Source organism: Camponotus vicinus, unplaced genomic scaffold (genome assembly GCF_025532165.1).
Source record: "Camponotus vicinus isolate PSW18456_S1 unplaced genomic scaffold, iyCamVici1.0 SCAF_8, whole genome shotgun sequence".
NCBI lineage: Eukaryota > Metazoa > Arthropoda > Insecta > Hymenoptera > Formicidae > Camponotus > Camponotus vicinus.
In genome coordinates, this window is record NW_028141980.1 from 3,908,489 (window position 1) to 3,925,958 (window position 17,470).

General features: G+C 35.7%; 2 protein-coding genes across 20 annotated transcripts in view; both read right to left on the reverse strand.

The window, feature by feature from the left end:
* LOC145976180 (uncharacterized) overlaps window positions 1–17,470 on the reverse strand; it is a 187,524-nt gene that overhangs the window by 48,721 nt on the left and 121,333 nt on the right. The window lies entirely within an intron of this gene.
* Window positions 7,250–8,788, reverse strand: LOC145976182 (uncharacterized). Its single transcript, XM_083107192.1, has one exon. It carries the CDS (start codon window positions 8,495–8,497, stop codon window positions 7,559–7,561), a length of 939 nt encoding a protein of 312 aa, XP_082963318.1. The 5' UTR covers window positions 8,498–8,788; the 3' UTR covers window positions 7,250–7,558.

Consider the following 17,470-nt stretch of genomic DNA (forward strand, 5'->3'; position numbering starts at 1 on the left):
AATACAAAAGTTGTAGGTTTTAAAAAAGCTTATTTATTAGAGCTTTATCAATTTGATTTTAAATGGCATTGCCAAGATCAGGACAAATTGATCATGAATTTTTTAAATTGAATCCTCTATCAAATTGGTAAATATTAATATAAAAAGATCTAATTTTATACACAATAACTGTAATCTTAATATTAATCTTAATAAACATTGTTATAATCCTGAGTAATATCCTCCAAAAAATTTTACTCCTTGTTTATTAATAAGATATAAACAATGTAACTCCATGTAATGCAACTCTATGTAGAGGTTCAAATGTAAATTGTTAATGACGAATTTGAATAGAATTGAAATGTTGGATGCAATTTATATGAATATTATTATTCAAAATTGTGTGTCACGAAGCTATGTCTACTCTCTGTGCCAAAAAATTCAGATAAATCGAATTAGATTGGATTTATTCTATTACCATTCTTCGAAAGACAATGGCAAATCATCGAGAATATCGTAAGAGAACTCCTCTAATTTCGGAACCAGCATAAGTTAAATTGTAGGTCTCATGTTTGTGGAAAAATTATAAAAAGATGCATATTACAAGTGTGTATAGAGGAGTTACTATTCTATGAGAAGCGATGTATATGTCCTAGAAAGAAAGGAGGAAAAGAGAAAGATGAAGATGGAGAGGGAGAGAAAGGAGAAAAGGGAGGGAGGGAAAGGAAAAGAGAGAAAAAGAAGGAGAAAGAGAGAGAGGAGAGAGGGAACAAGGGAAAGGGAAGGAGACAGAGAGGAAGAGGGAAAAGGAAGGAGGGAAAGGAGGAAGGAAGGAAAGAGGATAGAAAGAAAGTATCATTATTTGTTACTTATTGTGCCTCTGCTTAAAGCACTGGAAATGATCAAGAATTTGATTGCCGAATGAGGAATTAAAACCAGGGGTTCCATCCAAAATTCGCATGTATTATTGATTTTGACTAACAAGGGGAGTATCAGGTAGTGAGATCACCGATTTCAATGAATTTTAAATATGTTTTAGAGTAGCCCCCCCCCCACTACTTAATAGCCAAGTGAGACGATGCAATATTCAAGTATTCGCGAGAAATTTGCATCGAAAGTTTTCCGTGCGCCTTTTATACCGCGCAAATTCGAGAGGTTTGCAGGGAGTGAGCGTAGCGTAGCGGATAAGGTAGCGGACGGGAATACTGGACGTTGCAGGTTCGATTCCTACTTTTTCCAAATTTTTTTTTTTAATTTTAAATGTAAATTTTTACAAAATCTACATTTACGTGAATTATTAGACAATATGGAGTCGTTAAAGTGATAAAATTATTATTTTTATTATTAAAATTTAATATTTTATATTAATAATTATATTACATTAATGCATATTTTATATTATATATTTTACACATTTCCGTATTTCCGTCTATAATGGTACGAATAATATCATTTCGATTAATATCGGTATTTAATAAAAAAGTCCAAGATCACATTTAAATTTTGCTTAATTTTAATTTATTCGAAATCCTCTTCGGAAAGTTTACAAAATTGTGGATGATAATCATCGTAAAAACATTTGAAACATAATGTCGCTTTACATCGAGCACATTGAATGAAACTTACATCTTTCAGTTGACAACGGCATGGTTTTTTTAATATTGTTGGAGGAAAACAGATATCATTTACGTTGAGAAAAACAGATCTTTCGGTAGTTAATTTCGACGCAAACCAAGCATATTTTATCATAGGAACAAACACAGGAGCGCTTAATTGGTGCAGTATTAAAGAATGGATCTTTATCGCATCCTCCCGAGTAGCGATTTCGCAGTAGAAAAATGCTCACACTAGTCACATTGAAATAAATTTCCTTGCAATTTATAAATGTGATCTTGGACTTTTTTATTAAATACCGATATTAATCGAAATGATATTATTCGTACCATTACAGACGGAAATACGGAAATGTGTAAAATATATAATATAAAATATGCATTAATATAAAATATGCATTAATGTAATATAATTATTAATATAAAATATTAAATTTTAATAATAAAAATAATAATTTTATCACTTTAACGACTCCATATTGTCTAATAATTCACGTAAATGTAGATTTTGTAAAAATTTACATTTAAAATTAAAAAAAAAATTTGGAAAAGGTAGGAATCGAACCTGCAACGTCCAGTATTCCCGTCCGCTACCTTATCCGCTACGCTACGCTCACTACTTGCAAACCTCTCGAATTTGCGCGGTATAAAAGACGCACGGAAAACTTTCGATGCAAATTTCTCGCGAATATTGCATCGTCTCACTTGGCTATTAAGTAGTGGGGGGACTACTCTAAAACATATTTAAAATTCATTGAAATCGGTGATCTCACTACCTGATATTCTCCTTGTAAGTTTATTTTAATAAAGTATTAGAGCTTACTTCCTAGTTGATGTACTTCCTCAATCACTCGCATTTTTCTTTCAAATATTGAAATTGTTATGATCTTAATCTCTATTTAAATTATAAATATTTTAATAGCATTTAAATTATAAGTATTTTCGATTTTCTTTTTATTCATGACTCTTCGAATAAGGTTTTGAATATTTGCTAACAACCCATAAGTATGATATAAAAATATCTTTCGACGGCCGAATATTTCGATTTAATCTAATGACTGGTTACCATTGCTTATTCACGATGAATGGTTTTATGCTCACATTTTTTATTATATTTTCAGAGAGTAACTCAGAAGAAAACATTTAGCGCCATAATATATGATCGTTTCGCATGATTCATAACAACAAAACCCAAATGTGATCACAGAAAGGCTTCAAAGTTAAAGATCTTTGGTTGCAATGTCACGTGACTTTCGGTCGTTTGCTGAATTTGCAGTTTCAAAGTTTTTGATCCTTATTTCAAAAATAAAATTGTATAGCTTCATGGGCTATAATATATTACTATTGCGCGCAAATGTCGTTTTTCTTTCTTAACATATTCAGTAATTTCTATTGTATATTGCTGTTGTTTCTGCTTCATTCTGTTCCATTCATATAGGTTTATAAAATCGCGATGTAGCAGGATTTAGAAGTCTGTCATGATGCTAATTTCTGATTATATTTGATGGAATGGAATAGTTATAAAGGAATGAAGGATATAATAAATAAATTGCTGTCATCAAAATTCTCGTCAGGAATTAAATATTTGTTCCGTACAGAATTGAAAGAATTACTCAATCGTTAGAAATTAAGTTGTTTTGGGTCCTTAATATTGTTACGCGCGCGCCCGAGTCGTTACGGCCCTGCCGTTGTCCGGATCCCGTTGACAAGAAGATTGTTTATAAACAACGAGAGTCAGCTGAGTCGGAGAATAGCCGTCAAGCTATACAGACGCGTTTTCGTTTACGAGCCGTTATTGTGTTATTTATCCGTTGTGTTAATCTGTTGTTCGTGTGTGTTTTGTGTTCCTGATTAAAGTTCCTTGTTATCTTCAAAAGTGTCTTGTCATTTAACGCGATCCGCGACAGCCGTTCTTTAGTGCGCGTCTGCGATATATATCGAAACCCTCGCTCCGCGGGCGCAACATTTTGGGGGCTCGTCCGGGATAAACGGACACGCAGTGATTTTGTGCGATGGCAACGATAGCTGCGAAGAGGAGGAGGCGCGAGCAATCCGAGCCGCCATCGGAATCGAGAGCGGCAGAATAGGCGGCGTCGGAGTCGGCAGCGACGGAGTCGACGGCTTTACAGACCGTGTTGCTTGAGATGCGGCGAATGCACGAGGAGCAGGCACGACGAGAAGAGGAAATCGCCGCAATGCTTCGCCGGCACGATGAGGAGCTGCAGCTTCTGCGGGAAGATCGGCGTCCTTCACGGGAAAAACAGCTAAGTCCTTCCAATATAAGAGCGAATCGTAGTCCCGAGAGGGAAATTGTGAATGCGGAGGAAAACGCGCGTAATGAAATAGGGTACAAATTAAAACCCGATACTTTTGACGGTTCGGTTCCGTTGCGGGAGTTCTTCTCTCAATTTAATTTAATCGCACGCGCGAATCGTTGGGACGACGCGACTAAAACTGTAGCTTTAGCTTCAAATTTAAGGGGGAAGGCGCGTTCCGTTTTGGAATCTGTAGAAGATTTAGAAAATTTCGGATACGAGGAATTAAAATCGAAATTAGTGTTGCGTTTCGGCGAAGGACAACTTTCGCAAAATTACTACACTCAATTTACGAATAGGAGACAAAAATTCGGGGAAGATTTTGCTACGTTCGGGTCAGAATTAGAAAGACTCTCTCGATTAGCTTACCCCGAGTGTTGCTTCGCGGTACGAGACAAAATCGCGTGTGCGCAGTTCGTTTCGACTCTTTCGGATGGTTTCGTTAGAAGGACTTTACAGCAAGAAGGAATCACCTCGCTGAAATTGGCTGTGGAGAGGGCGAAGGCCGTAAAAATTATTCAAGGGGAGAATTTTGAGAGGAGGAAAGATTTCGAAAAGCGGTTTGAGAAAGGGAAAGACAAGGGCGCGCAAAATAATGAGAAAAGAGAAAAAGATGGAAAAGACGAGAAAATTGGGAATAATTACGGGCGGGGGAATTGGAAAAGGACAAACACTAAAGAGTGTTGGCATTGCGGGAAAGCGAGGCATTTCCGATCCGATTGTCCAGAGAATAAGGGAAACACGGCTTAGTTGCTCTCGGCGGGGGGGGAGAACATAATTTAGAAGGTAACACCCCGAATGTTAATTTTCAAACGTTTTATGTTAATCGAATTAAATTAAATTCAAATCTTTTTACTTATAAAGGAAAGTTAGACGATAATGAATGTTGTTTTAAGATAGATACGGGCTCGGACGTTTCAATTCTTAATAGAAGTTGGTAGAAACGGGCAAGCACATTATTCGGATCAGGGATGGTTCTGTGAGATATCCCTCTGGGGAGATAGTGCCTATCGAATTTAAAGTTAAAGTAAAGGTTTTCTTGGGAAAATATTCAGTGGAAATTTCAATGTTTGTAATGGAGATGAATGATGATTGTTTACTAGGGGCAGATTTCCTTAAAAAGGTGAATTTGGAAAATGTTTTCGGGCACGATTTTGGTTTTCCGGAGTCTAGTGGGGAACGAGCTTTAAGTTGTTCACGAATTCAGGATTCTTCTAAGAAAGTCCCATTTATCTTAAAAGAGCTTTTTGAAAATAATTCGGTCAATTTAAATGAGGCTCAAAGGGACGTTTTTGTCGATTTCTTAAGAGAGCACCAGGACGTATTTTCCGGGGAGATTGTTTCTGGAAATTGCGAAATTGTAGAACATGTTATCAATGTAAAAGATTCTTCTCCCATTAAGCAGGTTCCTCGTCGAATCCCCATACATATGCGAAAGGAGGTCGATGAGATTATTAAGGAAATGAAGGGGCAAGGAGTCATAGAGGAATCACAAGATCCCTGGATTTCACCTGCTGTCTTAATAAGGAAAAAAAATGGAACGTTAAGATTTTGCGTCGATTACAGGAAACTTAACGCAGAAACCAAAAAAGATTCTTATCCCTTGCCCAGAATTGATGATATCCTCGATCAGCTCTCAGGTAACTCTTGGTTTTCCACTTTAGATCTTAAGAGTAGTTATTGGCAAATAAAGATTCGTCCTGAGGATAGAGAAAAGACTGCTTTTTCTGTTGGACGTGGATTGTGGCAATTTACTGTAATGCCTTTTGGATTGTGTAACGCCCCTGCTACTTTCGAGAGACTAATGGAAAAAGTTTTAGAAGGATTATTATCTAGAATTTGTTTAGTCTATTTGGACGACGTGATCATTTTTGCAAACAGTTTTAATGAAATGTTGGAGAATCTAAAAAAAGTATCTTCTTATGATTAAATTCAATTAATTTGAAAGTAAATCCTAAGAAATGTATTCTTTTTGAAAAAGATGTGAAATATTTAAGACACATAATTTCTTCGGGAGGCGTTAGCACAGAGCCTGAGAAGATTTCCGCTGTGAGGGATTGGCCAGTTCCACATAATAAGAGGCAATTACGAAGTTTTTTGGGGTTCTGCTCTTATTATCGTAAATTTATAAAAGGGTTTTCATCTTTGGCTAAACCTTTATATGCCTTCACGGAAAATCAAGTTTTCTTGGGATGAGAAATGTCAAAATGCATTTTTAGAATTAAAACGAATGCTATCTTCTTCTCAAATGTTATCTTTTCCGAAAGGGGAGGGAGAATTTATTTTAGATACGGATGCCTCAAATATTGGTATTGGCGCAGTCCTATCACAAAAGCAGGAAGGGGAAGAAAGAGTCATTGCATATTTCAGTCGTGTACTTAATAAGGCTGAGAGAAATTATTGCGTTACTCGTCGGGAGCTCTTGACGATAATTGATTCTATTAAATTTTTCCGACATTATCTTTTGGGGCGGAAGTTTTTGATCCGTACGGATCACGTTTCTCTTAGGTGGTTAATGTCTTTTAGAGATTTAGAAGGTCAATTGGCACGATGGCTGGAGAGGCTCCAAGAATATGAATTCGAGATCATACATCGCAAAGGACTAGTTCATAAGAATGCCGATAGTTTGTCCAGACGACAGTGCGAATTACTTGGTTGTGAATATTGCGCTAACAAGTAACATTACTCAAGTGCCATTCGCCGATATTCTTGAAACTTTGCACACACGTAGTACACCGAAAAACATTAAACACGTGTTTTTTTATTTTGGCTAACAAGGCGTTTTAAGGTTAGAAAACGCATTCGAAAGTTTAACACCATTTAGCACAATGCTAACTAACGCTACTCATGAGTGTCATTCTCTTACAGCTTTTACGACATTTCTCTATCATAATTTCATTGTCTGCGTGTTTCTGAGATCGCTAATGACGATTTTGACATTAGTTTAACGAGATTCAGAATGGCAAATACAAAATGGTGGACAAAATCGCAGAAGTTTCAAAAACTTTATTTAACGCCACTTGCGAAGTTTATTAGATACATGATTACGATTTTGGCAACAGTTATATCAATCTAGAGGTGGCGGATGAAAAATTCAATATGACGCATCCAAATGGCGGAAACTGAAGGCAATGGGAAGGTCTATCCAGCCAGTGAAGGCAAGATAGTGGTACTATACCCGACCAGTGAAGGCAAGATAGTGGTACTACCCGACCAGTGAAGGCAAGATAGAGGTTTGACCCGGCCACTGAAGACAAGGTGCGGCCTTCTCCATATACTTGAATTTTAATTCCCCATATCTTGCTGAAAAGAAAAGAATGGAATTAAAAATATTGCCTTCATTTCACGTATCTTTTGCAGTAGTGAGGAGAAGTATTATAGTCTGGAGCAAAAAAGTGTTGTATACATAAAGATTCGTTGCACCAAGCGCATTTTATGATGGAAATGTTTGTGCAAAACCTACAGTGTGTACCACAATTCTCGAAGCAGTATTCCACAGGTGTTGCACATTTTTCTGGTTTTTCTGAAGTATACCCGCTTTTCCACCAAGCGTATTTGAATAAATTTATAAATCTTGGTGATGAGAACTGGTTATGAATCAATGACTGAATCTTTAAGATGTTATTCCTCAAATATAAATTGATGTCGTAGTTATATGATTAAGTCCGAGAAATGTTTAAGAAAGTTCTTCCATGGTCTGAATGTATAAACATCTAATGGCTGGATCATACCAGTTGTCCCTGCGGGAATAGTTAAAATTTTGACTCTTTTACCACGCTTATCTATAACATCGAACTTTTCTTCTGTTTGTCCAGTCCAAGAGTCTAAACATAGAGCCGATGCTTCATTAACATTAGGCAAAAAAGCATCGACAAACCATTTTACAGCAAGATCTGATGAAAGTTTGCCAGATTTCGAAGCAAGCACAAGAATATTTTCAGCTTTATAAATATTGTTTCTGACGATCGGACCAAATTTACCTTGTGTCTCTTGTAACACTATTAGCAAAGGTGATTTTAAGACCCCACTTGCAGATATAAAAGGCTGTATAGTGTAGCTGTGAGTCAGTGAATTTATAGATTGAGCCAAGCATTCAACTTTCAAAGTACCTTTAAATGACAATGTACGCCCTGCATGTGATTCTAAATTAAAGCCTGATTGATCAGAATTGAATACATTATCTTCTCCTATAGATAATATTTCTGATCTCACTGTTGCAACGAATTCATTACTCTTCTGTACGAGAGTTTCTTTACTCGTTATCTGGGTTTTCGTAACAAACTTGTTAATCTTTCTAGATACTATTCCATGTCTCACTTTGAAAGTATGGATCCATTTGGAAGAAGCAGAGAAGAGTTTATTTGATAGTTTAACATCATCCCTTGTTTTCAAAGCCCATCTTTTCAACTCTAAATCATGAACAGGTAGTGATTTTTCCATAGCATTTTTGAATTGATCTAAAACATATGTACTGATACGAAACAATTTCTCATTCCTTGTGCCTCTCTCCGCTACTTGTGCTTCCCACCTGTACAACGTTTTTTTATCTGGAACCCTCTTAAATCTACTTTTTACCGTACTAAAGCTCATGTTACCATTTTTAGCAGATCGCCAAAACTTGACCGCTCTGTTTTTATATAATCAACGTCTATCTCAACTTTCAGTTTTTTATCATCTTGAACAACACATTCAAAGTCATCTTCAAAATCGTCATCGACTTCAACAGCATCAGGTATTACGCTGTCATCATTATAACACAATGTTTCGTAAGTTTCAGTGAACACGTTGGAACCAACAGAAGATTTAATGAGATCTTCCAAATAAGCTGCAAATGATCTTTCATCTTCTGTCATAATCGATTCAACATCATACTGCGAATCACTGAAACTATGTGTTAGTAAACGAAGAATATTTTTTGGATTCATAGACATGTTTTGATGAATTTTTTCGAGAAAAACGCAGAGAAAGAATAGTACTTAACGTTATTACAATTAATAACAAATAGTAGACGTGGAAACAGCTGATGAAAACCTATTTGTTGTAAATTGTATTCAAAGAGATACACAATGTAGAAAATATAAAAGCCATGCTGTGAAAACGGCCGATGAAAAACTAATTGTTATCAATTGTAGTTCGAAAATACGCAATGAAAAAAGATAATACTTCGTGAATATAACTTATTGTAATCAGAAGCCTGTCGTATTGCTCCCTGATTTCAACCTTTAAAAACGATTGATGAAACCTTATTCGTTATGAATGGTATTAGCAAAAGTTGCAATAATGATAATGAAATGCGGTAAAAATATAATTCATTTTGACAATATATGTGCAAATTGTGGTATCGTAAGCATGTTAGACGAAACTTGAACATATAAGTTACCATCGGCCATTCTGATTACTATATGTCAGATTGTATAATTGCAAACATTAAAAAGACCTAATAATCCTGTCTTCATAAGGTTCAATTTCTTAAAATTTCGTGATTTGCTTATTGTTTCCGTCATTTGAAAGAAGGGTGTTAAGAAGTTTGCCCACCGATATTTGCCCAGTCATATTTTGACATCCTTCGTAAGACTACTATTAAATTTGCCATTTTTCATCAGCCTCTACATTGATATAACTGATGTCAAAATCGTCATTAGCGATCTCAAAAACACGCAGACAATGAAATTATGATAGAGAAATGTCGTAAAAGCCGTAAGAGAATGACACTCATGAGTAGCGTTAGTTAGCATTGTGCTAAATGGTGTTAAACTTTCGACTGCGTTTTCTAACCTTAAAACGCCTTGTTAGCCAAAATAAAAAAACACGTTTAATGTTTTTCGATGTACTACGTGTGTGCAAAGTTTCAAGAATATCGGCGAATGGCACTTGAGTAGTGTTACTTGTAAGGCGGAAAAGAAAAATATGGTGAGATCAGGAAAATCAGTCGCATGTATTATTCTGGTAGGGGAGACTCTTCAGGAATGGCAGAAGGAACAGAAAGAAGACCCTAGCATCTCCTTAATTTATCGTGGCAAAGAAACGGGAGTGCGCCCATCACATTCAGAAATACCCACTGGAGATGTATCCGCTCGGATTTATTGGCCTTATTGGGATGCCCTGAGTTTAAAAGATGGAGTTCTTTATAGGAAATGGGAAGCGCCGAGTCTTAAGTCAAGCATCTTTCAACTTATTGTTCCTCGAAACCGTATTAACCAAATTTTGGAGGAGGCGCATGATTCTCCTTCTGGAGGGCATTTTGGAATCAATAAAACTCTGGAAAAGATCCGTAAGCGGTTTTATTGGGCCACTTGTAAACAAGATGTGGAGCAATGGTGCAGAACCTGTAAAATTTATGTATCCAAAAAAGGTCCGTTGGGGAAAGGGAAGTCGCCATTACAAATCTATAACACTGGGGCCCCATTCGAGAGGTTACAAATGGATATCCTCGGCCCTCTTCCAACTACTACTTCCAGGAATAGATACCTTCTTGTCGTCGTCAACTGTTTCACCAAATGGGTGGAAGCTTTTCCTTTGAGGAATATTAAGGCAAAAACGGTGGCGGAAGTTTTCGTTAATCAGGTTATCTCTAGACACGGGGTCCCCTTTGGAAGTTCATACGGATCAAGGAAAAAATTTCGAGTCCAAATTATTTGCGGAGCTGATGAATCTACTCGGTATTAGGAAGACGAGAACAACTGCTTTACATCCTCAGTCGGATGGGCAGGTTGAGCGACAGCATCAAACCATTATTAATTATTTGGCGAAGTATATTTCTGAGAATCAGAAAGATTGGGATCGTTGGGTCCCCATGTTCTTATTAGCCTATAGATCCTCTAAACACGAGATTACTGGTGTGACTCCTGCAGAACTGTGCTTTGCCCGAGATCTTAAACTGCCTCTAGATCTTTTATTAGGAAGTCCCCCAGAAAATAGATCTCAGTCGGTCGGAGGTTTTGTTAGAAATTTGAAGAAGAAACTAGAGAGGATCCATTCCAATGTTAGAGAGCAAATGAAAATAAAATCTTCGCGAATAAAGTCCTGGTACGATCGGAAAGCCAGGCAAACACTTTTCAGGAAGGGGAGAAAGTATGGTTTTATAATCCTCGAAAAATGAATGGAAAGGCCCCTAAATTGCAGAGCAATTGGGAAGGTCCTTTCTTGATAGTGAGGAAGTTAAATGACGTAGTTTATTGCATTCAAAGATCTCCAAGACACAAGAAGAAAATTGTACACGCGGATAGGTTAGCTTCTTTTTCCGAAAGATGTTAAATAGTCCTTTTTAGTTAGAGCTAGTTGAATAGTCCGGAGCCCGGTAGTTTAAAGAAATGAGTTTAAATTGCTTTGTTTTCTGCATAAAATTATTTTATTCTTTAGAAAAGTTTGCGGAAGCTGACTGAACCAAAACACCTACGAAACTAGTGAAACGCTGAGCCTGAAGACTACCTCGCCCACGGTTTATGAGCCGTGGTTTTCCCGTGGGCCGGAGGGCGAATGCTGAGGCAGGGACTTGGGGAGTCCTTTTAGGACGATGGGTCCACGGTGGATACCCCCCTCTTGTCCGAAGAAAGGCACGAGAAGATAAGGACGGGAAAAAAGACTTGCGCCGAGCACGAGGAAGATGACTGGAATGGGAGGCTGCCCTGGAGTCGATTCTTGAGGGTCTGGCCAACTCTCTGGAAGGAATCGATTGGGAGTCTGCCCAGTGGATTGGGGCCTGGTCGGAGCGATGCTCGGTAACCTGGAGCAACAGCTCAGGGAGAGCAAGATATTGTTCGGGGTTCCTGGAAGTCCACGAAGATTAGTCATCGAGCCCCTTGCTGATTGTCGGGACGACAATTTTGAAGAAGAGGGGCAGTGTTACGCGCGCGCCCGAGTCGTTACGGCCTTGCCGTTGTCCGGATCCCGTTGACAAGAAGATTGTTTATAAACAACGAGAGTCAGCTGAGTCGGAGAATAGCCATCTAGCTATACGGACGCGTTTTCGTTTACGAGCCGTTATTGTGTTATTTATTCGTTGTGTTAATCTGTTGTTCGTGTGTGTTCTGTGTTCCTGATTAAAGTTCCTTGTTATCCTCAAAAGTGTCTTGTCATTTAACGCGATCCGCGACAGCCGTTCTTTAGTGCGCGTCTTCGATATACAGGGTGGGCCATTTTAATCTATGCACCCAAATTTCTTTGTACCTAAGACAGATACGGAAAAATGATTCAGACAAAAGTTTTATGGTTTCGAGGGGGCCATAAGATGGTATCATTGGTTTGACCTTGAAGAGTTATTTGAAGGTCACATGAAGGTCACCTTTAATTTCTTAAATGGAACCTACTATTTGTCATTACAAATTCTTGTAGCTTATCTCGAGAGCTTTCCAAAACACTATAATTAAGTACATTTTTGTTAAGTACTTTTTGAGTTATGAGGCTTGAAATAATTTCTTAATTTTACATAAACCGTAAAATATCTTGTAAAATATTCATTTTTCGATTATCTTACCTTAATACTTTTATGTACAAAATAATGAGAGGAATCAATTGGTGTAAAGAGAACACATAGTTGTTTTTAAGAAAAAATATGGAATTGTTAATTGCAAATTACATATTTTTTCTTAAAAACAACTATGTGTTTTCTTTACACCAATTGATTCCTCTCATTATTTTGTACATAAAAGTATTAAGGTAAGATAATCGAAAAATGAATATTTTACAAGATATTTTACGGTTTATGTAAAATTAAGAAATTATTTCAAGCCTCATAACTCAAAAAGTACTTAACAAAAAAGTACTTAATTATAGTGTTTTGGAAAGCTCTCGACATAAGCTACAAGAATGTGCAATGACAAATAGTAGGTTCCATTTAAGAAATTAAAGGTGACCTTCATGTGACCTTCAAATAACTCTTCAAGGTCAAACCAATGATACCATCTTATGGCCCCCTCGAAACCATAAAACTTTTGTCTGAATCATTTTTCCGTATCTGTCTTAGGTACAAAGAAATTTGGGTGCATAGATTAAAATGGCCCACCCTGTATATCGAAGCCCTCGCTCCGCGGGCGCAACAATATACAGGGTGTTCCGAAACTAATGCTTGATATTTTAAAGGCAGATTCTCTGGCCAATTTAAAAACGATTTTTCTTCAGCGAAAATGTCGCGGCACTAATAGTTTTCGAGTTATAAACGATTGAAAATAAAGGGTTTTTCGCAAACTAAGGCTTATGGGAATAAAATATTAATAAAGTCACATTCTTTAGTTAATTTTAGGTAGAGTTTACTTTAATAAAATTTTAATTTAAGGCTTAGTTAGAAAGATACATGATGACAAAAATTGGGAATATGCAAAAAATAATGATCTCCCTCGACATTTTCGCTGAGGAAAAATCGTTTTTAAATTGGCCAGAGAATCTGCCTTAATATCAAGCGTTAGTTTCGAGACACCCTGTATAAAACTTAAGAGAAATGATTGTATTTCAATTTTATTGTATATCAATTTTAATTATTATCAATTTATGTAATTGAATAATTTTTATGTGATTAAATAATCCTTATAGATAGGATGATTTGAGGATCTATAACAGTAACTTTAATGTAATCAATTTTAAGTACTTTATTATAGTACGTCGCTTTGCTTTCAAAATTTCCTCATAACTTAGATATCTACATTTAGATTCTTGGTTCTGTATCATACACGTATATACATATAAATTGCTGACTAGAAAATTTAAATTCTATAATTACATTTGATGCTTTCTAAGCAATGTACTTTTTAAACACTTTTCCTCTGTTTCCTGTTATAAATATTTTTACTTTCGTCTTCATTTAAAGTGATCATTAGATTGGAAATATTTTCCGAGAGCGATCAATAACGTTATCTATTCGATAATAAAGACACAAAAAAAACCGATAATTAAAAATAATAAAAAGATTAACATAAATTAATATCTGTCTAGTTTTTACTAATTTTTTGATAAAAATTGGCACGAGTATCTAATTCTTTTTCATCTGAAAAAATAAATTTCTTGATTTATTTTTTAAAATTAAGCCAGTAACGCATTTATACGTTCTAATTAAAATACTTGTTCTTTCCATTTGAATTGTGTTTAATTTTATCGAAATAATATCTATAAGTAAAGACATCAATTGCATTTAAATAATTAAAACAGTCATAATCAAATATGTTTAAATTTTCATACTTTTATATATACTGAGAAAAATTCAGATATCAGTTTCTATCATTTGTAATGTGTTAAATTGTGGTACATTTGAGAGACCGTTTATTGCCAAGATAAATGAATTTAATCAAATTCTACTCTGATTAAGAAATTAGAAATTATATCAATCATTGCATAAAATATTTCGGCGTTTAGTGGGACGCCTGCCGCGATAATAATAATAATAATAATAATAATAATAATAATAATAATAATAATAATAATAATAATAATAATAACAACAATAATAATAATAACAATAATAACAATAATAATAATAATAACAATAAGAATAATAATAATGATAACGATAACGATAACGATAACGATAATAATAAGAATAATGATAACGATAACAATAATGATAACGATAATAATAATGATAATGATAATAATAATGATAACGATAATAATAATAATAATTAAAGTAATTATTTAGTTTAGGGGAGCCACCTCGGATAACCTTGACCTTGACATATATTATCAAGGTGATGACCCTGAGTAACATTCAAAAGGTTTCGGGCTGCGCTCGTTGTTTATTAAAAAGTTATAAACAAAAGAAGTTTCATAAATTCATTAATGCATTTATCGAAAAAAAAGTCAATTGTTGCATAATTCTACATAGATTTGTAATTTTCTATGCAAAGTGAAGTGTATCCCGCATCACAAACACTGGTTGGGTTATATCTTTTGGAAGTGAGGCCCCCCGCTGGGATGCGGAACACGCGTCCACGCATGTACTTCCCAAGATGAAGCAAATTTCACCTTAATGAGAGTTAAAGTTACATATAAGTGAACTTCGCTTCATCTTGAAAAGTACATGCGTGGACGTAGTGTTCTACCCCCCTGAGGGGACTCCACTTTCGGAAGATATAACCTTACCTAACTCAACCCATATCCGTGGTGTGAGATATACCTCACTTTGCATAAAAAATTATAAATCCATGGTATTCTATGCGTTTATTTTATTTTATATTATAGTACGTTTTTTGTCGAACGAGAAAGAACGGAGAGAGAAGGAGATTCTTCCTTCCATTTCCATCTACATCGACAAATAATGTGGGTGTGCAGAGCCTCCCAATAGGGAGACCCTATTATTGGAGTACGAGTTAGGAGTGGGAGAGGGCGATATACTCTCCTCACCCCTACAAAGAAACGCGCGCCATAGGCGTTAGTCCCCCATAAAGGAAAGGGGATAATGCGCGACGCGCGCGGTGCCCTCGAGCATCCGGTCGGCACGGGGGGAACCCGGGTCGGCCAGAATAGGACCCCCGAGGAAGGCGGATGTGTGGCGTGGCCCTATACGTCAGCAGTAAGTGGAAGGAAATTGGGGAGGGTCGCCAAACGCCCTCCCCTGAGAAGGAGACCCGGCGACGACGCACAAAAGTCGCTGGGTCCCAAACACGGAGGGGAGTCACAGCTAGAAGTCCGAAGTAATGCACAGCAAATTCTGGACCTCTGCCTGCCCCTCCGGTGCCAGGAAGGCCACTCCGGGGGTTTTAGCGGGTATACTGACCGGACTATCATTAAGTCTGATCAGGACTCCCTCACCTGATTCCCCTAGAGTAAGGATATCCATAAAGGATTTCCGCCGGACTATAAAAAAAAAAGTACGTTTTTTGTTAATAACTTTTTAACAAACAACGATTAAAACCTTCATAATGTTATTCATTTTGGTTGAATTAATGGTAGAGAAAATACATGGCCCTTAAGAAAAAATGTATAGCCCTAATATTATAATTATATAACACTCTGTATACAATATATGTATTACCTTGTTCGCTTAAATTGGTTTGTTTACTTTTCTTATAGTGAAGTCATCCACCGAAAAAACAGTTCATCTCTCTATATCTCTTGTTGATATTTTACATTTTGTAAATACTGAAGGAAATATGAGTCAGTACAAAATAGATTGTTGGAAGAGTAATACTCAATTTAAAGTAAATTAAATAGAAAATGAAATTCTACGAATTTCTCACTTTAATAACAAATTATAAAGAGCTGTTGAAGTACTTGTGTACGAAAAAACGTTAGTCGAAAGGTAATAAAATGTCCGCGTTGTCAAAACATAGGAGAATTAAAAGATGGAGAGCTTTTATTTCATTGTACACATTATTAAAAAAAGAGCAAAAATGTAAACGCAAACGACTTACTTGCAATTTCAAAATTAGTGCTTTACACGATACATGATTTTCACATGGATTTTTAAGTATCGATATAGTTTATCATTTGATATTACGTAATGATGTTAAATTCTCCTCGACAAATATTTTTGCAACGAGAGTTTAATATATCATTATGTACAGCAGTCGATTGAGTGAACTTTTGTCGAGAGATAATTATATATATATATATATGTGTGTGTGTGTATGCATGTCTTCTCATTTACCAGACAAAATGAATGAATTTTTAGCTCATGTATCAGTGGTTATTACATCATGAAAATAAAATTGGTGGAAATGGAATTATAGTGGAAATAGATGAAACCAAATTTGGACGTCGAAAATATAATCACGGACGACTTATCACAATGGCTTTTTGATGGTGTAGAACGGCATACAAAAAAAATATTTATTATTCCGGTTCCATCCCATAAAGCGGGTGTTACTCCCATTAATTTGAAAACACATTGCTCCTGGATCAATAATTAATAATGATTGTTGGAAAGCATATGAAGAAATCGACAAAGAAATGAATCAACATAATACAGTAAATCATTCAAACAATTTCATTGATCCAGATACAGGCTGTCATATACAAAATATTAAAAGATTATGAAGGGATATTCGCGGAATTATTCCTAGATATGGCCGAAAAGAGATCACTTTAATCATTATTTGGCAGAATTTATTTTCAAAAAGACATTCAATGGTGAGAACCGATTAGATGCTTTCTTTCAAATAATGGTTGCTATGTATCCTATCAATGAAAATATAAATGAATTATAAATTATAATAAATAAAAATTTATGCTACTTCCTAAAATTATTATTCTTTATAACAATTAGTCCTTGCAATGAGAAACAAAACCTATATATGTATACAATGTTGAAAAAATGTTTCATTTATCATAAAGGTTACGAGCGAAAAAAAGTTATTAACGAAAAACTATAATATAAAATAAATTCGTATTATAATATTCGTACTATAATATAAAATAAATTCGTAGAATACTGCATGGATTTATAACCTTCTATGTAAAGCGAGATATATTCCACACGGACATGGATTGGATTAGGTTATATCTTCTAGAAGTGGAGCCCCGGCAGGAGGGCGGAACATACTGTATCTACGAATGTACTTCATAAGATGAAGCAAAATTCACTGTTAACGAAGGTCAAGATTAAGTGAATTTCATAGGATATAGAAAGTTATAAAC